Source organism: Ambystoma mexicanum, chromosome 13 (assembly GCF_040938575.1).
Source record: "Ambystoma mexicanum isolate Mex_15411 chromosome 13, UKY_AmexF1_1, whole genome shotgun sequence".
In the NCBI taxonomy this organism is placed as follows: Eukaryota; Metazoa; Chordata; class Amphibia; order Caudata; family Ambystomatidae; genus Ambystoma; species Ambystoma mexicanum.
The window spans coordinates 87,800,630-87,824,526 of record NC_090938.1 but is presented as its reverse complement, the minus strand read 5'-3'; the positions used below and the strand labels follow the sequence as shown (position 1 = coordinate 87,824,526).

Sequence of the window (23,897 nt, the reverse complement as noted above, 5' to 3'; positions counted from 1 at the left end):
CTCCATTTTACCTGTACTGTTTCTGTGCTTTTTGGGGTAATTCAAATCTAGGTGTGCTTTTACATCTGTGCACCCTCCATTTTGTCTGTACTGTTGCTGTGCTTTTGGGGTGATTCAAATCTGGGTCTGCTTTTACATCTGTGGTACCTCCATTTTATATGTACTGTTTCTGTACTTTTTATGGTAATTATAATCTAGGTCTGCTTTTACATCTGTACACTGATTGTTTGTCTTCGCACACCCCCTCCTCTGTGCCTGCTTTGCTGCTACGCCACTTGTTGAATTCACGTGCACTGTGCGGCCCTCATGCTTATCCCTCTCTCGCCCTCTATTCCCATGGCGCTATCCATCTCTTCTATCTATTCCAACTGTTATTCTAACACTTGTCCTACCTCTCTCACGAAGTATGGAAGACAAAAAGCTGAGGAAAGCTCTCCTGGACTCTAACCCAGGCCTACCTATGGCTGAGACTTACGTCAATGCCACTTCCAGACAGACTTTCACAGACTTTAACTCCCCTCTCCTGACCTATGAACCCCATCTGGTTTCTACTCTTTCTCCCTCCTCCTGCTCACCCATTAATGATGGCACTAGGCGGGAGGTACTTCTCATCCTCTAGGTGTATCATTAATGTCTATCACAATGGCACTATCATGGTTCCTTCTCGCCCGGCGCCTGCCTTCTCTCATAAACTTCTGCCCTTCTCCTGCCACCTCTTCTTCTTCTCCTACTCAATTCTGCAACAACACTGGTGGGAGTGCCACCCCCCTGTAGACTCAACAGAAACCCTTTAAATGTGGTAAAGAGCTTCACTTAGCAACTCTCAAAGCTCGCTTTGCCATCAAACACTCCTCTGACATCTGTCTCCCTCTCGAAGACATTGATGTGGACATACTCGCTCTTACCGAGATGCGGGTCAGTGCCAGCTCTGTCACTGCTCTTGACACTCTCCAAATCCTCTCCAAATCAAGACCCAACAGGCCTGGAGGTGCGGTGACCCTGATCTTCTCTGAGTGGGTCCCTGCTTCCATCATTCCTACTCAGTCCTATTCCTCTTTTGAATGTCTCGTCTGTAGACTGGGGGTCTCCCCTACTCTCTATCACCCTCACAACTGTCTATAGACCCATTGGCCCTATCTCCCTCTTCCTCTCTGAATGGGCCATCCCTTGCCTCATCCCTTTCAACCTCTTCTTCCAAACCCCTCCTCCTTGGTGACTTCAATATACACCTCGACTCTATTGAAACATCCACCTCTCAGTTACGGGTCCTCTGTGACCCCCTCTCTGACACTATTCTTCCTTCCGGCCAGACTCACTCTGCCAGCCACACTCTTGATGCCTTCATCGCTGGTGACATCCCTATCTCAAATCGGGTCACCAACCCCCTCTCCTGGTCTGACCACTCTCTCCATACCTCCCACCTGGTGCTCCTTTGCCTTCTATCAAAGCCACCACCTGCAGTGCCAGCCTCATTCACCATTATTTGACCGATGAAGCAAGTGCCAGTAGCTGCTTTTGCATCCACCTTCATTCCCCCTGCCCCTGACTCTCCCTCTGACTCTGTCCTTTCTAACCTGAACATTGCTATCTCTAACACCCTTGACACGCTTGCCCCTGCCATGAGCATCTGCCTATACCCGGCCACCAAGAACAACAGCTGGTACGACTCCGATCTAGCATCTCTGAAATGCAAGTGCAGAGTTGCTGAATGGAAGTGGCAGACCTTGGGCTTATCCTCTGACAAACTGGCCTGCTGCCTGCTCCGAAGGAAATATCTCTTCTCTATCCACTCCAAAAAGCAGGCCCAAATCCAAGCCTGCATCTCTGGAGTCACTAACAACACAGACACACTTTTCAAAATCTGCAAGGAACTCGCCAATCCACTTGCAGTCTCCACCTCTCTTCTTCTGTCCCACGCACTCTGCACTGCCTTGGCCTCCCACTTCACATCCAAAACTCAGGGCATCCTGTCCTCACTCTCCTCCAGCCCTATCTCCTCTCCCATGCCTACTCCCCTGCCTCCATTGGCTCCCCTTCTCCCACTCCCTCACTCCCCTCCCTCCTACCAAAAGATATCTAAAGACAATGCTATTGTCTTAAACTCTTAAACTCTGACTTAGTGCCTTTCCCCCTTACCCCAGTACAGACTTATTTTTAGGCATCTGGAGTTTTTTCTGTGTGGTTTATCCAACTTTCTGCACCTTTATGCCTCAGGGTCCATAGTGTGCATTACAAATGATGTAATATAATGTATTGTAATAGCACAGGAAGAGGTCTCTAAAGAGGTCTACTCTATGAAGGTCTCCTCCAAACAAGTGCCCCAGCTTCTCCAGAACCATTAAGGACAACATCTCCCCTCTCGCCCCGGAACTTTCTGACTTCTGTAACCACTCCTTCTCCACTGGCTCTTTCCCTATATCCCTCCTGCACTGCCTTGTGCACCCTCTCCTAAAAAAGGTTGCCTGCTGACTCCTCTTGCCCAGTTAACTATCGCCTATCTCTATTACCTCCTTCCTGGGTAAAATCTTGGAGAAGTTGGCCCTCCCCCAACTGACCCTCCACACAGATTTTGTTGGTTGCCTCCATGACCATCAATCTGGATTCCGGGCATCTAGAAGCATGGAAACTGCTCTCCTGATCACCTGTGAAACCATGATTGCAAATCTTGACTCAAAATCTCCTACTATTCTCATCCTCCTTAATCTCTCCTCAGCCTTTGACATGGTCAACCATTCCATCCTCATAAATTGACTCTGTGACACCCTCAGCATCACTGACCGGGCACTAGATTGGCTGACCTCTTTACTTACTAACTGCCCTTCCCAGCTGCAAATGTGCCCTTTCTCCTCCACCACCACCCTCTCTACTTGTGGCATCCCCCAGGGCTCTATCCTATGACCATGGCTCTTCAATATCTACCTTGCCCCTCTTACTCACCTGATTTCCTAATTCTCTCCTCATTTCCAGCGTTATGCCGATGACACACAGCTTTCCTTCAAACTTCCCTCTACTTCCCCCTCTTCTTCCGTCTCTCTCATCCCTGACTGCCTCTTCACCATTGGTGTGCAGCAAATGATATCTGTCTCAATGTCAGTAAAACAGAGATCCTCCTCATCGGGACACCTGTACCCTCTTTTCCACCTACCATCTGGCCACCCTCTTTGGGCCCTCTACCCCCTCTACCCCCATAATCTTGTGGGGCCAAAAACCTTGGGTCATCTTCGACTCTGCTCTCTCCTTCATCCCTCACGTCATGAACATTACCACAAAGTCCCACTTCCAGCTCCACCTCCTCAGGGGCATTCTTATTTTCTTCACCTTACCCCAGAAGCTCAATGTCTCCAGAGCTGTCGTCCTATCCAGGATGGACTACTGCAACAGCCTCTTTTTCAATCTCCCTCTTTCCTTCTTTTGCCCGCTCCAGCTAATCCATAACAGGGCTGCAAGACTTATCCTTGGCCTCAAGCCCAGGGACCGTATCTCCCCAGCCCTAAAATCCCCCACTAGCTCTTGTGGTGGCAAGTATCAAATTCAGGAACCTCTGCAACATCCACAAGGCCCACTGGGGCCTGGGACCACGCTATCTCCAACTTCCCCCTCCCTAAATACTCCCCTGCTAGAGCCTACTACTCCTCTAACTCCAACTGTCTGACTGTCAAACGCTTCTCCAAGCAGAGAGTGGGGGGCAGGTCTCTCTCCACGGCTGGTGCCTCCCTTTGGAACAGCCTCCCTGCCCCTCTCAGACTTCAGCCAGACCTCCTTAAGTTTTGGAAACTGCTTAAAACTCTGCTCTTCTCCATATCTTTCCATCTTTCCCTTCCCTGATAATTCACTCCACTGCAGCTGTGACCAGTGGCTTGATCCTTATGAATCCCACAGGATCTCAGGCTCTTTCTTCCAGTCTTTACCAGCACCTCCCCCCCCACTGCAATGTCCTTCCGGCCCCTGCTTGGTGGCTCCACATCCCACCCTTGAGAGTCGCCTGCACTAGCACTTAGACTGAGGTTCTCCTCTTTGGTTCCCCCTTAGCACTTCCCTCCCGGGTCCCCTTCAAGCACTTGTCCACTCCGCTGCTCCTCCTTCCATCCCCAACCCCTGCACTTCTACCTCAATGCACTTGCACGCCGAATTCCAAAAGGCCTAGTAGGACCACGATTGTATATTTAGTGTTCTTTCCATTGTTATAATTTCCCCTGTCCCCTTCCCATTTAGCCTTGTGGGGCTTTGAAAGAAAATTCTGTTGTGTAAAGCGTCTTACAAATGCTCAATAAAATAAAATAAAGAAAGAAAGAAAAGGCTGACCGAATAGTCAATTGTGAAGCTGTTAAAGCCGAAGTAGCACTAATGTTAAGTGAATATTGAATTGTGAGTTTGAAGGAACAAGTATTACCCAAGCCAAGAGTGAAACACACTTTGCCTAAGCTAAGAGTGAAACAAACGTTTTTTTCCAAATCTAAGCATGGTGCAAACATTGCTCTAGGCCAAGAAGGGTACAAGCATTACCCAAGCCAAGAGTTGTGCAAGCATTGTCTTCAGCCAAAAGAGACTGACAACAGGCATATCATGTAGCTGCTTTGGTGGGCAGAAAACAAAGAGGCAAATGCGAGGTTGTAAAAAGGTGAAGTCTGCTGATTGTAAATATTCCCTAAAATTTGGTAGGACTTACATTGCCAAATCTTAAGGAGGAAAGTTAAAATTACATCCTTAAGGTCAAGCTTTTTTGCTGATGTGACAGAAAGACACGAGTGGAAAAGAGGCTGCCCTTTTTAAAAAGTGATTGTTCTGAAGAAGAGTGCTTTGCTTACTTTTCTGAAAAGTTGTTCAAAGTTACAAAGGCGCAAATTACTGAAGTTGTGGTAAATACTAATGCTGCAGAAAGACAAATGAGAGGCTGCCCTTGTGAAAGGTGTTCATCGGAAGAGTGCCTTGTCTACATGAAGGTGTTGAAGTGCACTGCTGTGAATATTGTCTTTCCTGGAAAGTTATTATAAATCACAAAGTATCAGATTGTTGAAGCTGTGGTACATCTTTTGGTTGTCAGTAGATTTCAAACTTCAGAAGCAGGCGAGTAGACCCATGTGGTGATTCCTTACAGAAGTTAACCTGGTAGGAGGGTTATCCAGGTGGAATTAGTGGTGCTTTGAGACGTGGGGAAGGGGAGTTCACCCAGGTTACCAAGAAAGACTGTTGATACATTGGAAATACAATTGGTGATATTTGTTCTGAAGTGCCATTGATTTTAGAACGAAATTCAAAAATGTCTTTTTCCACTTTAACATCTCCTATTAGGATAACACGGTGGTTTCACATGAAGCACCTAGAACACAGTCTAAAGCCAATTCACTAGTGACTGTAGCTGATGGGGATTCCATCACATCATCCCAGCCTGACTTTAATTCGACCAACTCGATCCTTGCCCCGACGTTGACCTTAGATCAGCTGGCAACAGTGGAGAATGACTTGGCATCCAATGAAGCAGTAGACGCTCCCTGAGGGATAGTGCCGTCCACTTCCCTGACTCGGAGGTCTCTCTGTACTCCATGCCCCTTGATCATGTCTTCACACTCTGCAAAAAACAGTAAGCGTTTTAACCAGGATAAGGTGCCTCAACCCACCCTACTTGACCATTGGCCCACGATTGATCTAACTAATCCGAAAGGCAATGGTGGAGTCGCTGTAGTATCATCCAAATCTTCACCTGAATCTTCAGTTAAATGCACTACAAATACAACCGGTCCTTAGTAGAGATCACACTGAACCTCTGAACCGTTTCAGGATTCTAAACATATTTCATGTAGTAGTTCCACTGCGCGTGACACTTTCTGATGACATAAGAATTGTTGATCTGATCGAACACATAACATCAAGTATCTCAAACATATGGTTCAACCCTGAAGCAACTCTTTGCTATGTACTGAATTATGAAACTGAGTTATACAGGTTGGGATATAAATGTAAAATAGTCCACACCTCCCATGAGAAACATAGTACATCTGCCACTCATATTAATACAGTTCAAAACAAGATGACTAAAATTAGCCTGCCACCGCCTGAGGAAGTGGTAAAACTGCACACAGAGTTAAACACTTATGGAGTAGCGGGTAATCAACTGCCGAAGTCTGTTCCTACTACTGTTCCTACTACTGCACACATTTTATCATCAATGGGAAGAATCTCTGACCCGTGTAAGGCAGGAGCTAACGCGTGTGACCTGGATCTCTGGATACTGGCAATGGCTTCCCATAGCTTTGAAAGCTAGTTTTAGCAATCTGCAGCTGTGACAGTAACGTATTATGTTCATGGAACACTAGAGGCTTTGCGCACCTGTTTGAAGTCGAAGGGCTATGGTCAGCAGTAGACATATTTGCAATTCTAGCACTTCAAGAAACATGGTTTACTGAGACGATTGAGTTAGATGGTCACAATACAATCCGGAAACAAGCAACTTAAGGTCCCCTTGGCCGCCCTAAGGGTGGTCTCCTAATATCGGTTTGTCATCCATGGGAAATTACTGAACTACCTAGATCTACAGATCTGGTGGTTGGAGCCCAAATAACGTCCGCTGATCTCTCGTTCATTATCATTAATGTTTATGAGCCACCTAGTTGTACGGCTACTATGCAGAATGCAACCACTGTAAAAGATCTGGTAGATATGCATGGAGAGCAGACACCATACTTTGTGGTGGGTGATTTCAATTCAGATATCAATATCTATGATTCTTATTTAACTATGCAGACATCATCAGCGCCTGTGCAATCTTAAGCGATCACATCTCAAGCACGCATATAGAGTACATTGTTTAAATCATATGGTGTTGTAAGTCTTAATGGCCTATGTACAGGTGACTCTGAGCATGCCTACACCTGCATATGTGGTAGTGACAGGTCTACACTTGACTATGTGTTTGTCAATGCCATGACACTCTCTGTGGTGAAAGACATGGCTATAGTCCCAAGACATGAAAGTGACCATCTACCGATTTGTGTCTTACTTCCTCCTAAGTGGGCTAGCGTACCCACTAGTACATATGATCAAAACGGCGATATTTATGTCAAATATTGAGGTAATCGGATTCAATGGACGCCCACCAATCTAAGCAGAGGTAAAGAAGCTTTGATCACTTTGCTACCGCGTTTCATTGAAATATGCTCAGTTATGTCTTTTGTCCAGACCCCTATAGCATTTTCATTCACAACTTTACTATCTTCTATTGGTGCACTGATACAGAAACCTAGGCACTATAAACACCCATCAGAATGATGTAGTAAAGTGAAGAAAAGATGCATTGACTTCGATCCAGCCATCTCTGCAGCTAAAGTAAACTATGAGAACTGTGATTAAAACTCTTATATATTCTGTAGCTGGCAACTGAAGATCTGAAATAATCAAACATGATGTTAAACAAGTGAGAAAAGAATACCAGATATGGGTAAAAACTCATAGAGCTAATGTAGAAAAAACACGATGGATGGACCTAGCCGCCCTTGCAAAACTAAACGATAATGTTACCATCTGGAAAGTTCTGCGACAAACTTCTAAAAGGGACTTACAAATCATTGGTGTCCCTGAAACCGCATGGGCAGAACATATAGGTCTGCACCCTTAGTAGAAGAAGAAGTAGTGTTACGCTCACCTGATATCCCCGGGAGCATCTGGAAAGCTCTGAGGTCTGGAACCCTGGATAAGTAGTTGCCCAACATGGAAATAATGAATCTGCAATACAGGAGGGAGGATTTGTAATAACTGTCTTTAGTGGGTGAATCTCCCACCTCCCTCAAACCGATCCCCTTCCCACCAAGTCTTTCTCACCTTATTTTCGAGTATGGTGAGCTATCCGTCCTGTGTTTCTTGTGCAGGGGCTCTTAGCGGTTGCTGGGGCTCCGACCGAGTTACTTCACTGGTGCAGTGCGCCTTCCTTCGGGTCCAGGCCTGCAGTGACCTCAAGTCTGCTGCAGACAGGTAGGTGTGATGTTTTATCAGTCTTTGTCTGCTCTTATATGGTGGTTTGAAGAAGTTTCATTAATGTCTTTATTTCCTTCTTTACAGGTGTGAAAGTCTTTTGGTGCTGGCGTTCTGGGTGGAGATGCACGCTTTAGGTAAGAGAAAGCGTGAAGCGCAGCATTCTTTTATTGTCTATTTAAAGCTAACCTGTGTTCTTCTTCTTCTCCTCACAGGCCACTGTGGAGCTATGAGTGGACAAGAGAACAATGAAACCCGGGCCCAGGAATCTGTTAAGGTAAGTAATGCATAGAGCGCAGTGCGTTTGTTAAATGTTGAAAGCGAACCTGAATATTTCTCCCTTTCCCTTGCAGGATGCTGCTGTCGTGTTCTGGATGGAAGCGCAACGTAGCGCAACGGAATTCAGGTAAGAATAATGAAATTCAGTGTTCTGAAACCGCACACGTTTTAATATTATTCCCTTTCTTGTTGTTTCAGGTCGCAATGTTCGAGCGGAGGCTGCTACAGCGGATTGCAGGAATTCCTCACGCTAGTACTCACAGGTGAGTGATGTTGATGCTTTCTTCCCTCTTTATTTCCACAGGTTGCGGTTTTCCAGCGAGGGATGGTTGAGATACTGGATGTTGAATCGTGTACTAACAGGTAAGGCAGAGTAATCTTGTTCTTGTTCTTGCAGGACTGCAGGGAGCTGCTGAAAACCAGCAGCTGAACACAGTGAGCGTCACGCTGCCAGATCCAGAATAACGCAAAGCGTGTTCTTCTGTTTGGGTGTGGTTTAAATAGCCCAGGTAAAGTAGTTCCAGGCAAAGTAGTTCCAGGCCCAGCCACACACAAAGCACTAGACCGAATGGCTTGGTTCTAAAGAACTGAGCTATGCTGTGTCCTCCATGTTAGATTTAAATTTCCCATGTTAATAATTGAAAGCAAACCTGTATTTGTCTTCCTTACAGCATATGAGCCTGGCACCAGAGGCGCCAGGACTGGCTCCAGTAGCCCTTTTGTGGAAGTTTTAAGGCCCATAGGGCTATTGTGGGTGCTTGCTTGTGGAACAAAGCTCAATAGTGGTGATGACAGCAGTTATACCGAAAGTAGAATGGGTTTACAAATCTACTATCCTCGACATTATTATTTTGATTGAACACTTAAATCAATCGACCGCTGCCGGACCAGACGGCATATGTAATGGATTGTTGAAATTGACACCTGAACTATGGTCCAGTGCATTACTTCTATTATTTCTAGATATAGGCAAAACTGTAAATCCTCCCTTAACCTGGCAGGAAAGCCATATCTTAGCAATTCATAAAAAAGGACAGCGGAACTGTCCATCTAATTATCGCATGTATACCATTCTCGATATACCTGTGAAGATCTTTGCATGAGTACTTCTCGCAAAATTAACTGCGTGGATTGATGCCAATAATCTATTAAGCCCTTACCAAACTGGCTTCCGTGCCAAATCCAATACCAGTCACAATATCCTAACTTTAGTCTCAGCAGTAGAATACGCAAAACTGCGAGATGAGGCGGAGGTCTACTGCGCCTTTATCGACTTTAGCGCAGCCTTTGACTCAGTATTGAGAAATCAATTATGGGTGAAATTAGTTATGTGGAAGATTCCTGGAGGCCTTCTTAGGATGCTGATGCTTCATCACAAAGACACCACCATGAAGGTACGGCTGGACGAAAGAGGAAGAGGTAAACTCTTTGCATCTATGTGTTCAAATAGTGGTGTTAAACAGGGAGGCATCCTTGCAGCAACACTTTTGAATCTGTATTTAGCAGATCTGAATAGGGCCTTCGAAGATATTGGTCACTGCGCAGTTAAAGTTGGTCCCGAGTTCATCAGCTGGCTAGCCCATGCAGACGATTCGATATTACTTGACCACGATCCTAAGGGCTAAGCAATGATCTCTGCATTAGGGGTCTATGCTGTCCAAAATGGCCTTACAGTGGACAACTCTAAGAGTAAAGTAATGATTTTTTCCACCAAACAAAAGGTTAAAAGGTTGTCCTGCTTGGCAGTTGGATAGTACTCCTCTTGAAAAGGTAACCAGTTACCAATATCTTGGTTTAATTGTTAAAGTGGAATTTCCACTGGCAAGGAATAAAAGCTAAGTGTCATGGTCAATATCTTAAGTACATTTATAGGTAGAAATGGGGGTACGTCTGTTTAGACCGTACATCTGCTCTATTCAGACCAAAATAGTACCCGTTCTCTCGTATGGGGTTGAAATCTGCGGTCATGCCTATGGATCTGAAGTAATTTGCTTTGAAGCAAAATTTCTTCGGAAATTATTCCGAATGCCTTCAGCTGTCTCCATTGAGTTTTTATATCTTGAATTTGGGATATTTGGGATTGCCTCCACCTTTGTCCAAAGATCCTTCATGAGCTGGATTAACCTGTCTAGGTTAGGCAATGGTACGAATAAAAGTTAACTACATCAGGTCATTTCTCAAATTGGAGAACTTCAGGAATCTTGGTACTATTGGCAACATAGTAAAGTTTTTTGATAGATTGCGTTCTGATATAGACATCTTCCAGAGTACTGCCTCAGTGTTTGCTATCAAACTCAAGCTAAAACAAAAGTTGAGCAATTTTATGTATGAGAATCATATTGTCCGCCAGGCCAAGAATAGCAATAGAGGCCCATTTATCAGCTATGTAACAGAGCGGGTTTATAGACTGTCATACATTGTTGCAGTCCCTGATAGTGGAGTGTTACGTCAATATCTCCTGCTAAAATTTTACATCTGTGAAACACTGGAGAATAAATGCAGCAAAATGGGTATAATTCGGGCTAACCGCAAATGACGTTTATGTGGTGAGGATGTCAGTGAAAGATTGCAACATATTTTGGTGATTTGTGAAAGCCTGTATCCACTTAGAAAAGAGTATATGAAGATGGACAGTAACCAAATTGATTGCACTGATATGCTGCCACTATGGTCACTCTTCATGGAGGGCAACAACATACAACTTATAGATTTCTTCATCACATTTTATTGGGAATTCACAGATATTTTACGGATTTATGATTTTAAGTTTATGAGGGTATAATTGCATTTTTATCAGTGATCTTACTTTACTTCTAATTAATTTCACAGTGAACAGTAATTAAAATGTCGGAGTGAAGTACACGTTTATGTGTGTTTTATGTATTAATTATGTACCACAATTTGTAATTATGTTTTTATACCTACTACCCTCTATGTATTTTATGATGTTTAATGTTGTATATACAAATCTTAACAGCTATATGCATATTAAATAAATAAACAAATACATGTTAGCATTCCATACCAAGGTACACTTCACTAATGGCAACCAATAATGACCTGACCTTGTAAGTTCGACCAGACAGTCTCTGTTTGAGGTAGGGTAAAGGTTGATTTGCATACCATTTCTTTCCTTTGTGTAATTACCCAGTAGTCTGACAGCACTCAAATGTAAAAGTTCCCAGAGCAACTGTCATTGGTTAGGATTCATTGAAACCATTTTATCCATCGCCTTTCATTACTGCAAAATCACCCTATGTGGTACGGGTATGACAAAATATCTGTCCTCAACTTATTGTGCGTAGCGTCTCAAGCTACATCTCACTATGAGGCTGGAACATTTCAGGTTTTGTACGTGGTCTCAGGCAGAAGTGATGTGACCAAGCTTTATTTGGATATGCCCCGCCCCCCCTTCTGAATGTACTGCAGGCTTATAGAGGATTGGATCAAAGACTGCCCCGAGCAATCGCAAATGGATAGGATTTATTCACAGCTTTGTCACAGGAAGCATCAGAACAATCTGCCCTTGGAGAGCACCAACCAACATGTATGAACTCTGCTACAGAAGTGCCAGCTGTAAATACATGCAGCTTGGGTTCTATCGGTGCTATCCTTTTGCTCTTTCTTTGACACCGCGGTCCCATAATTCATCATTGTTGATGATGTGAATATAAGACAACTGCACACTAGCTAGGATTTCAACGGTGCTCCTAGTATGAGGTTTCAGCATAACAGCATTTCTTCCCACACAGAACTCGAGCAATCAGATCACATAACAGAGATATCTATGTACCCTGTTACAATGATAGAGGGAGGGATGCATTGGGTGTTGCTGGAAATTTGTCATCCAAGTAAGGTACCTGCAATTTCAGCGTGCTTGCCCAGGAGGAGGAGGGCGTGTCTTAATGTTGTGCTGACCGTCTGTGTGCCCACTATGAAGAGGCCAAGTACACTGACAACCAAATTCTTCTTGAAGAATTCAGTTGACGGATTTTCCTTCTCCTATATTTGAAAAAGAGTAACACGTTGAGTTATTATGCATTCCTATGTAAAAAGAACGAACATACACTCCCCCTAAGCACTAATGGTGGTAGCACCCCATTCCAAGGGCTGGAATGGGGTTAACGGTGCAAATTCCTAATTAACCAACCTTGCTCTGCTTGGGCCATTAACTTGGGCTACTGGGCTGTTACCCCCCATTCCAGCCCTTGGAACAGGGTGGTAATGCCACACTATACTAGTGTGCCAATGGGTTGCCAAATAGCAGAGGTGGCACTATACAAGACAGTTACATTACAATACATGCTGATGACATCATGACGGTGATGATGATGACGACGAAGAGGATCATCATGATTATGGTGATGATGATCATGAAGATGATGATGATCATAATGATGATGGTGATCGTGATGATCATGATGATGATGATCATGAAGATGATGGTGATTATGATGATCATGATGATGATCAGGAAGATGATGGTGATCATGATTATCTTGATGATGCTGTCATGTACTCCATATTTGCCACGAAACATGGCCAGCTCTACAGTAAGGCAAATATAGGCAGCTACTTCAGTCACCCCCTAAATCTTGACACCATGGGGTGCAAGACTAGCCCAACAAAGAGTGAAGCTAATCACACAGTAAGGGAAGGTGGCATAAAAGTGTAATTTGCTGTAGTCACTGACATGCTTACCTTGTCCATTTTGATGAGGAAGTGGTCAATGAAGTCACGTGGAGCTTTGAGATCTAAGGTCTCTTGATTCATTTTCACCCTTCTTTCTGTAAACCTCTGGATACGCGAGAGAAGTGCATATATCCTTTTGTGGGGTCCAGGTAAATGGTCCATGATATCTGTGAACATGTTGTACATCTGTCAAGCATGAAAGGAAAGGCATGTTATAAGCACATTAGGCTTGCATGACATAGTCAACTGTGAAAGATGATGGGAGTCCTAGTCCAAAACATCTGGAGATTTGCAGGTTTCCGATCCATGTTTGAGCTCTCAACTCGTCTCTGGAACGACTAGAAAGTAGGCCAGGTGACGATTGGTTAAACTTTGTTCAGATATAGAAAAGCCCTGATTTAAGGGCGGGTATGAACTGTTAGGCTGCCTGCGTTTGAGTGGAGTGCTTTGGTGGAATGTCTGCTTGGCTCTTCCCTCTGTTCCAGAATGTCCTGCTATGGACCTTCAATTGCATGTGTCCCTCATAAGCCCCTCTCTATCAACTTTGATCTCGCGGCTTTCAATCAATGCAGAAGCGAAGCAGAAGTCAATCCATCATAATAGCGCCCACATCACTTTTTTTCTTTATAACAGCAACACAAACGTCATTACCTGCCCATAGATGCTGCTGGATAATACGAAGGCCTCGTTCATCATTCTAAGTACTTCACGGAATTCCTCGTCTTGATAGTCGAATCGGTTCCCAAAAAGGACTGAACAGGTGACATTGGACACTGCATTGCATATGTGAATCGTTGGGTCAAACGGCAACTCTGCTCGATGGCATGAAGACATCAGTTCATGGTCAGCAAGTTATGACAACGCCTCTTAAAATGTTGCACATTTCACAAAACATTGCAGCATTTGCTTTCTTTTCCTAAAATGTGACTTCTAACAACCTAAAAATGTGACATCAGTCAAGTTCTACAAAGAAGTAGGTTCACACAACATTGAAAACACATATTTCTAAAGCAGGAATTTGATAGCTGTGGCTCTCTGCATATTTTTCGACTACAACTACCATGATCCATCACCATTAGCTTTCTACAGCTGGGGGACTTGTAGTCCAAAACATCTTCAGAGCCAAATGTTTCAGACCCCGCTCTTAGAGGACAGTATCTGGCAATCCTGCATTTGTGTGACAGAAGTGCTTGCTAATCGGGACCCGCTTCAATGATAATGATGTGTTTACAGAGAAAGTATTTACATACAATATCACCCAACCGAAGTTGGTACTCATTTATCGACCTCAGAATGATAAATGGCTGAGTTGACCATGCCAAGATTCTAACCTGCAACATGCAGATCACACACAGATCGCAGCAACAACCACTCAACCTGCTGAGCTATCTAACTTCGCCACATATAGTTATTTTATCATTCATTGACTTTGCCAGACATTTGCTTTGTCATACATTGACTTTGTCTGCATCTTAACATTGTGAAGATGGTAATGGATGTGGCTAGGGATAGAGTAACGTTAGGTTTGGAGTCAAGGAGTAGTATTGGGGAAGGATATGGGGTAAAAAGAAGGTGGTCCAGGAGGTCTCCCCCTGCAATGACAAAGTATATGCCTGGCAAAGTAAATGTGACAAAGTAAGTGCTGGCAAAGTGAATGCTGGAAAAGTAAAGACATACATCCGCTATTCCATGGAGAGTTTGAGTTGCATAGGTGACTAATTCTGACTCACGGTCATTACAGCGAAGTGTATAGAACTGAAATTGGCCCAAAAATATGTTATGTTTGTATTCTGTAATCCTCCACATCATTGGGACTTCAAAAATATTCCATGAAAATATCAAAGAATGTTACCCATTCATCAAGACTGACTGTGACCACACTATCTGAAAAAAGGATTATCACAGACCTTGGTACACAGGGAGGGACTGGCGACTCAACAACCTTTTCAAATGTTTTTCACACCCGGACTATATCTTACTGAGTGCATGTACTGATCAAGCACAAGGAAGCATGGGGAAGGATGGTGGGTCAGCCCCCTTCTGCAATAAAAATAATTGATGATTTGGGACAAAACAATGCATTTTTAGCAGTGAACTGAGAATCATTGGTACAATCAGTACCTGGAGTGTGCACAATGTAACTGCATAATTATGGCGGTCACACCCCAGTTGGGGGGCAGACATGGCCAGTAACGGCCTACCATTCCAATCTATTAGCTCGGGCCTTGGCGAGGGCTGTGGACCAATACTGACCATATCCACCCCCCCACACCTCCGGCCGAGACGTGATAGTCATTGCACCTCAGTGTTCTATCTGGGGTGCAAATGGCTTTCTTTTTGTTCCTCTGGAGATTGATATTGGCTGCTGTAAGCAATGCCAATCTCTGAAGGAAACAAAAAGTAATCCAAGATGCACTCCGCAATAGGGAACATGGACTAAGTCCCTTTTCCATGTCTATGGCGGCCGGACTCGGGAGGTGCAGCCGACCAGAGTATAAGTGGGGAGGGCTGGATGCGGTAGAGAAGGGTTTGGGATTGTTTTGAGAGGTGGCCAGGTCGGGAGGAAACAGGAAGTAGCTGAAAATCGGGCAGGGAATGTGCATTCTCGCCCGCTGTTCCATACACTGATTGGCTGAGTGCCCTTGCCCGGGAGCAAATGTTTCTTTATCCTGCACAATGATAGACAGAAACAAAAAAAACTATTAGCTCCGACGTAACATGTGAAATTACAAGTATTTTCTGCTTCATGGACAAGCACTGAATCAATAGGGATCTGCTGTCCCTCTCACCAATGTGTAAGCAAAAATGTATTTTGACAAATAAAGTGATTATGTCATTTATTTGAATTTTTTATTATTTTTGGGGGTGCACCCATCCAGTCCAAAAATCACTGTATTTACCTACAGCACAGACTAGAGGAGAAACAATGTAGTGAATTGCCCCAAAGTATAATTATTTATGAGCTGTGAATATATTTTACACAAGTTTCATTTTTAAACACTTTACCAAGATTTGATTTGCAAAATTAATTGGCACTAACATTGATTTGCACCCCCCCAAAAAAAACACATTGATTAATTGACAATGATTAAATAGTTTTAGACTTAATTAAATATTTAGGATGAATTCTTTGTATTCATGATAATTGAAGGTTAAATAAGTTTCCAATTATTTTTTCTCATCGTTTTAGTAATTCATCAGTTTACAGCTGTATGTTTTTTTTCTTATTATAACATATCATTTTCTGTGAAGTCATTAAAATTAAATAATCTCATTAAAATAAAGGTTGGGAATTAAAATAATCTCATTAAAATAAAGTGTGCTAATTAGGTCATCGTTTGATATAAATTGTAGATTTTCAAAAAACGGCTCTGTCAACCATCAATAGCATTTCCTTCTGTATATTTCATTATATTGCATGATATGAAACCCAACCTTTAGTCATTTTGAGCTCTTCAATAAGATACCGGGCCTCTTCTCGTATCTTTTCCTCAATGCTTCTCTTCCCCATTCCAAGATCCTTCATGGTCTTCAAGGTGAATCGACGAAGTTCCTTCCAACGTGAGCCATTGCTCATAGTAACACCTAGGGAAACAAAGTTCTGCAGATATTTAAAAAATGTTTCCTTCATATTGGCTTTGTGAGTCAAGACATATGAGCAGTAGTATCAATTAGTGGGAAGTGATTTATTCACAAGTGACAAAATCACATGTGATGAAAGGGGCCAGCAGAGGCCCCACAGAAAACACACACTAAATGAAGGAGAAAAAGTCTTTGGCCACTTTTATTCAAAACACAACATACATAATGACATATTTACAGCGCACTCTGAACCTTTCTCCAGACAAGGCACAACACTTTGGTGTGATGGGTGTAACCACACCTGGCACCAAGCACTGCAGCTACCACATGGGCACATATATCATCTTGCTTACAATCAAATGTTTAAATGGGGAGCAACCATGACCACCCTTTTTTATGTTCAACTTGCATCCAGTGGGCAACTGAGGGGTATGAGGCTGGGCTTCACGGTCAGTAGGCCTACCATGAGCCCCGCCACCCCACACCCACAATCTTGGTAAGTGAATTTAAGAAGCTTCCACATGTTAGTCTCCTTTCCTCCCCTAAAATCTGCAAAGGGTCCCCTGATTTTCCACCATTATAACATGCTTCTGAGTTATCCTCTTAACCTACCTCCCGTAGGTCTACTAGTTGATGTTATTTCCTCGGCTCTAACCAACCTCTCTCCTTCACTTTCTCTGACGCCACTCTTACGTTTCATCCATCATGGTCACATCCCGAGCACAGCTGGCCGTACCACTGAAATGCACTTAAAAATGTCCAATGTTCGTTGGCATTAATCTATGTATGTCCACTTATGTATTGTCTCCGGTGGCTGTTCCATTTACTCCCCACCACTAGCTTGCAGAATATCCATCAAACTCGTCCCATTTTAAGTACCGCAACCAGTTGTAAGAAAAGCCCAAAAACTTGCAACAAGTAAAAATCAATCCAAGGAGCAAAACATGAGTGCACGCAGTTGCAAGAATAACAAAGTTTTTTTATATGCAGTTTCAGCCAGGAATGAAAGACAAGCTTCATTCTATGCATCATCATTAAATGGCGGTATATATATTGGAGAGAAGACCGGACACGATATGGACATTGTTTCAACCACATGTAAATCCTGATGCATTGATTGTTTCTCAATTTAAATCCCCTACATATCTCTATTCATTAATGTGCCATATTGGTTTCAACCTTCCCCTTGTGACCAGACCAGTACCATCCCTCTAATCATGACCTAATGGGAAAATTGAGTGAAGTCCCACGTTTTCATTGGTTGATTCTGGTGATACAATGTGTTATTTGCAAACCCCTTCCCCATTTGTTGTGGGGTCTCATGGTGTGTTTCACTCCTTATTCTTGACCAATCTCAGTGAGGTGCTGACAGTGCGACATTTAAGAAATTAATACCACATCCTTTTCCCATGCAACCAGAATTGCTGACATCTCCTGATGATTTTCATCCTTACAACTGCACAACTAACAGATTGATTTGTGACTTCTCATTGGACACATGTCGCACCATCTTCCTTCTTCTCATGGGACTCAATGACCTCATGATGAACACTTCTCAGCACTGCTTGTTCAGGGAATAGGTTCTCTGATGTGTGTATGCTTTTAGTTTGCTCTACATTTTCTGGACAGCATTAACTGGAGGAGAGGGCAGGAGTGTCTCTCTCCCCACCTCTTCATCCCCCCTTATTTAATCCCCTTCCTTGCTCATATACGTATTTCCTTCTGTTGTCATGTTTCAAAGTTTCACTGTGTATTTGTTAACTGGTTCCCAACTACCTGCCTGTAGCTTCATTCCAAGTGACAATTTTCCACCAGGAGACAGTGTGTTCACAATCAGATCTGTTCTCCCTGGCGCTAATATAGCATTACTGTGTTTTCACCATCCTGTGTCCCTTGCCTGCTTAAACATTTGTGCTAAATTGCAAAATATAATGTATTATTGTTCATCGCTCGAGGCCTGAGAACTAGCTGCGCCCTTCCTTTCTGACCAATCCCTGCGCAGCTCTACACCCTGTCTTCCAAGGGCACTGGCCTTGTTCGTGCACTGTGGACATGGCTCAAGTGTATTTGCTGTGAGGAAAAATCCATGTGCTCCTGTCGCGTAATCATTCTAAATGGCCCAGGAAGTTGCATCTATGCTGGGGCATGTATTTATGTATGTTGTGAACTAATCAGAAAGCAGACATAAACAACTAAGTACAGCCTGGGCTACAATCTTTTATTCAAAATAAAGGTTGGAAAAAAGTCTAACTTGCCCGATTCTAAGGTGGGATTTCCCCATCTGACTGAAACTAAGGATAGTCTGTGTCGGGAAGTCCAAAGTAAATGGGTGTTAGTGTCCAAAACCTGCACTTGCCCTCACATCTACTTGTACATAAGGGGTAGATAGGTCAGCGTCAACCTGAAAAGTGTTCACATACAAGTTTAGAGCTCCTTCTAGCTCTCGACTGGGAAAGGGGTTCTCCCCCATCCCCAAGATTCAAGATAGTTCACTTTATAAAAAGGAGGGGTTCCCTTCCCCAAGCTTTCTAGTCTCTCAATGTTCAAAACAAACCAACACAATTCCTTGGGATTCTTCCCAGCTTTTCAGGCTTCAGTGTCTTTCTCCAGTTTAACCAATATCACAAAGTTCAGTTAAAAAAAAACACAGGTTTTCCTTGACTTTAAATCACAAAGTTATGGATGCATTAAGTGGCTTTTCCTTTTAGACTGGCGTACTCGGTCTAGGCACAGTTGTCGGACCACATGGTTCAGCAATTACAGGTCACACAACCGACAAACCTTACTTGGTTCTTCTTCACAGTTCCACTGCCACCATTTCTGCTTTACAGTACAATTAGCCTTATCCTCTCGCAGCTTTCTCAACACTTGTTTTGCCACCATTCACTTGTTAGGTTTATCAAATCCTTCTCAAAGCTTTTGCCACTGCTTTTCTTTCAAGACATGTCATTCCTTTTATTCTTATGGCTTTTGCCAATGCTTGCTCTTTTCAGCTTAAACAGTTAATTGTTCCTTTTTATCAGGGAACTTCACCTATTGCTTTCAATTCTGTCACACTTGCTTTCCTTCGGTTCGGTATTCAAAAATAGTAGAACAACCTCAAATTCCAATTTTACTCTCCTGCTGGGAATTTGCACTCTGTTCACGGGCTTATTAACGCTTTCAAAGTTCACTGTTTCTCTGGAATTGCCTTGGCCTTGTTAGTTTAATTTCCCCCACAGTTTGGTATTCCCAAAAATCCTTTCATTCATCTCTTTTCACCTTCAGGTTAGCGTATGCATCAATCATCTGTATTTTAAGCTGTACCGGCATTCCGACTGCTTACATGGCCCCTCGCTCACTTGCAAGTGATCCAACCTACATAAATCATGCGGCTCGCACCAAAGCATCCCTGTGTCATTCAGCCTGCTTTCACTCACTGGGTAGGCAGTCCCCAGGTGCTGCACTCCACGTCTGCAGGCTCTCTGTGGCTGTCGCTGCTCCCGGCTCTCCATGCCTCTCTTCCAGGGTCTCTGCCACCTTGGGTTAATGAAGAGGGAGTCTCCCAGACTGCAAGAGGTAGGCAGGCCAGCCCTGCCGCTGGAGACCTTCCGAAAGCTCCCGCCACAATCTGCTTCCGCTGCAATGACTCTGCAGCTCTTTGGCGCTTCAGACACGTGTCTCCATGCCTTCGCATCTGGCTTCTCTTGCAGGCGTTCCACAGGCAATCTCTTGTGCCCCACATGTGTCGGCCGTTTACACCGCCCTCTAGGCCCAAGGTGCAGTCAATATTCCTATACTGAATAACGGTCTGGGCATTCAGCATCCCTCTTTCTCATCCCAGTACCAGAGTGGTGTTTGAGTATGTCTAAGTTAATAAAGGAAGGATGTATAACTCTGTGTTGTCTCTTCCTCGCCTCAGTACATGACTGGTGTATGTTTTCTGGAAAAATAGGGACAGGATTGGTAATACCCTATAAAGGCCTGAGGGATATTTGACTCCCTGTAGAAGGGAAATGGGGGATACCGGGTCCCACCAAAGGGTGCCTCATCCCCACTTCCCAAGTCTCCACCCAGGTGATCCTCCCTTGTATATCCAACCCCAGGGGCAGGATCCAAGAGTGATGGCCTTTCCCTGGCCCCTTGGTAGGAGGATTGGGGAAAGAAGTGAGGACGTCCTCAGATTCCTCACAATTAATAATCTAAATTCTTTCGCATTTAATGGGCGGTAAAATTGATGTGTTCTGTGCTTTGTAGTTACTACCTGTGACATTACTAAAAGAAGGTTTTTCCACTACTTGCAATGCCCTTTGCACCCTTCTCTGCTTATACATGTGTGCCAAAACGAATGCACTATTGCCTACTATTTGCCTACAGAAGTGTGTCACATGGGCTATACTCACAATGTGCTGTGTGTTTCTCCTATATGTTGTAGGCCTACATTTCTTCGTGAAATGCTTTCAGAAATAGATTTCTTGTCCTTGCTGCTCAAATACAGTGGGAAGGGTTTACCTATAACTAAAGGTCACTAATGTTTTAATAAACCCTTAGCCCATTCTATAGGGTTTTCCTTAATTTGAACTTCCTCTCACGTTTGGAGTGTTTGCTTCCTGTCAAATATGATATCTCATCTATTTGACATTATTTTTCAATCAAAAGAGCATTGTTCTTCCCTGTATTATAAGGCGGTGGTTGCTGCCCTGTAGTTAAGAAGAGTCAGACTCCCATAGGAAACCCTAATAAATGATTTACTAATAACATTGGACTTCTGCGAAGGATATTGCTGAAGTTTTTAAGACAATTAGTTATGCTTGCGCCACCCCAGACTGCAAATATTGGGAAAGATTGGTTCAAAATAAAAAGGTTATTGAGAAAAAAGTTGCAGCCGAACCCTATTAATTTTCAGACTGCACACCCCAAACTGCGGGACGGATTTTTACCAGGTCTGAAACAACTTGGGCACAAAGCCTTTTTGTGGTTTGTTGTTTGGTGTTACTCTTGTTTTTCTAATATTTGATGGAGATGGGGCTGTGCCTTTCTCCAAAAAAGATAGCTATATCTCAGGTAAATTGCCTAGAAAGGGGGTGTTTATAAATGAAACAACTGCCATTTTTTTTTTCTCAATGCGAGAAATAGGCGTATACGAAAACCCAGGAAATTGCCATTTCCAGGTGATAGAAACAGGTAAATGCCTTTAGAGGAGAGGTGGACTGGGAGGTAATAGGACATCAAGTTACATTTGGGAGTTGGAGGAGGTGTGGGGACTGAGTTTGCATCACAAAACCTTTCTGTAACCTCTGCTATCGGACGTAATAGCCGCAAATAGCTGATATTTCATAGCAAACTGTATCACAGAAACAGCAACTGCTGTCGGTAGAATAAGTGAGGACAGGGGAGATATAGAGGCTCTCAGAGGTGTCGGGGAGCAGGCACTCGTGAGGGGGCACTTGATGAGGGTCTGGGAGGGCAGGGAAGCATTTTCGGGTTTTGCCATTTTTTCCAATAACTATGGGTATAAGGACTACGAAATAATAACCAAAGATATAACGGCGGTTATAGAAAAATTGTGAAAACAAATATATATATATATATACATATATATACATATTTATAGCTACAGTGATATTGGGGGGTAAAAAATCACAGCATAGCTTCAAAGGGAGGAAGTAGCCGGCCCCGTCAGGCCATGTTACCTAATGAATGAGGGGAGGAACATGGCCTGACGGGGCCGGCCCCTTCCACGCTTTAAAGCTGAGCAGGGCCGGAACTGGTTACTGCACGGTTGATAGACAGTCCACAGTCCCATGTGACGTTTGTTTTAAATATCTCACAACACACTAAGAAAACACACAGGATCCACATTATTTTGTTTTAAACCGTGCTACTGTAAGTTCTTTAAAATACTGCACTCTAAAGGTCAACAAGCCACGAGTTCCACATGAAAAGAGCAGCTATCTCTGGGTAAGGAGCTGCTAATACATGGAAGATTGCAAATCCAGCTTGCAAATGAGAAGCAAACTAGAATAAGCTTTTGCTATATATACATATGTGTTACTGTTAAGGGACATTTATACCACACACTATCACCTTTGGAATGGTCCCCTGGCAGATATGAAAGATAAGAGCTTAGTAGGTCATAGTGGAACAAAGGTAGAGCAAGAGCTGTGATGTCCTTTTGGCAGCTTCAGTTCGGTTAACACCATTTGCTGAGCATGGGTGCGGTTTACAGATCGGTAGACTCCCATGTGCTGTTGTACGGGACTGTGTGTGGTTTGTTTTATTGTTGCAATGTAGGAAAGTGCATGCGGTTTGCTGTGCAAGGATGTGGTTGTTTTTGTTTAGCATTTGAGGGTGTATGCAGAAAGTTGAAGTTTTAGCAGTTGGGTTAGTGGAGTTACCTCATTGCTTCTGACATTTGTGTAAGGTATCCTGTCTGCTGAACCGTTTCCATGGTGGGTCACTCAACAGGTTCTCCATTTAGCAGTGGCATGTCTCTGTAACTGTATAGTGGTTTGCAGGTGGGAAGGTGGTGAAGGTCTCCCCCCACCCCTGGGGCGAGATTGGTATATAAATATATAAATATATGCCCTGGTATGGTTTAAAGATCTTCCATATTTCTAGTGCTCTCTGTGAGATCTGAGAGACCATCTTGTTTGCCTTTTGCTGAATTGCATTCTGGTATTTGTAGTCTTCCAGTCAAGATGAGGGAAATAATGTCACAATTGTACACTTTTTGCCTAACATAGTTTTATAAGGATGTATATATTTGAGGGATACTTTGGTATGTGTACTTTTTAAGTTATTTGTATAAAGCAGAGTATTGTTGAAAGACAGACATGGGAGTGAGGAGGGGAAATGAGGTTTGTAGCACGCTGCTTCAGCAAAGTTTGTGATCCTTGGCAAATTATTTAATCTCACTGTGCATTGCCTAAAAAAGTTGTGAGTTCTCAAAGCCTGCCTTCTTTTATAAATAACAATACCACTGTCAAAAAAGGTAAAAATCAGTCTATGTTTAATGAATGTCTTTGAGCGATTGGGTGCAAGTGGCTAGTGGTAAAACAGTTACAGGCCACCAACTATAGCCTTTGGCCATGGGCAGTGGACAAAGCCTTTGGCTGTGATCACTCAATTTTAAACAACACTAACCAAACCACTATCCATGGCCTTTGGCCATGGTCAGTGGTCACGGAATTTGGCCCTGCCCACTGTATATTCTAACACATTAATGGACCACTAGCCATTGTCTTTGACTATGGCAGTGGTAACAGCTTTCAGTAGTGGCCTCTGTATATTTTAAAACACTACCATACCGCTAGCCATCTAGCTAGCTATGGCTAGTGGGATTGCCTTCACCTTTGTCCACTCTATATTATACAGCACTAATTAGCCCAGTGGCCACAGCC

At 43.5% G+C, this 23,897-nt stretch overlaps 1 protein-coding gene across 1 annotated transcript in view; it reads right to left on the bottom strand.

Moving 5' to 3' along the window:
* The window catches only part of LOC138520914 (cytochrome P450 2G1-like), a 79,612-nt gene that overhangs the window by 48,278 nt on the left and 7,437 nt on the right, over positions 1–23,897 (bottom strand). Inside the window, exons 3-6 of the mRNA XM_069633341.1 lie at positions 16,369–16,518; positions 13,585–13,745; positions 12,943–13,119; positions 12,102–12,243 (exon numbers count right to left, since the gene is read on the bottom strand). Coding sequence (XP_069489442.1) covers positions 12,102–12,243; positions 12,943–13,119; positions 13,585–13,745; positions 16,369–16,518 — 630 coding nt within the window. The remainder of the gene's footprint in view (positions 1–12,101; positions 12,244–12,942; positions 13,120–13,584; positions 13,746–16,368; positions 16,519–23,897) is intronic.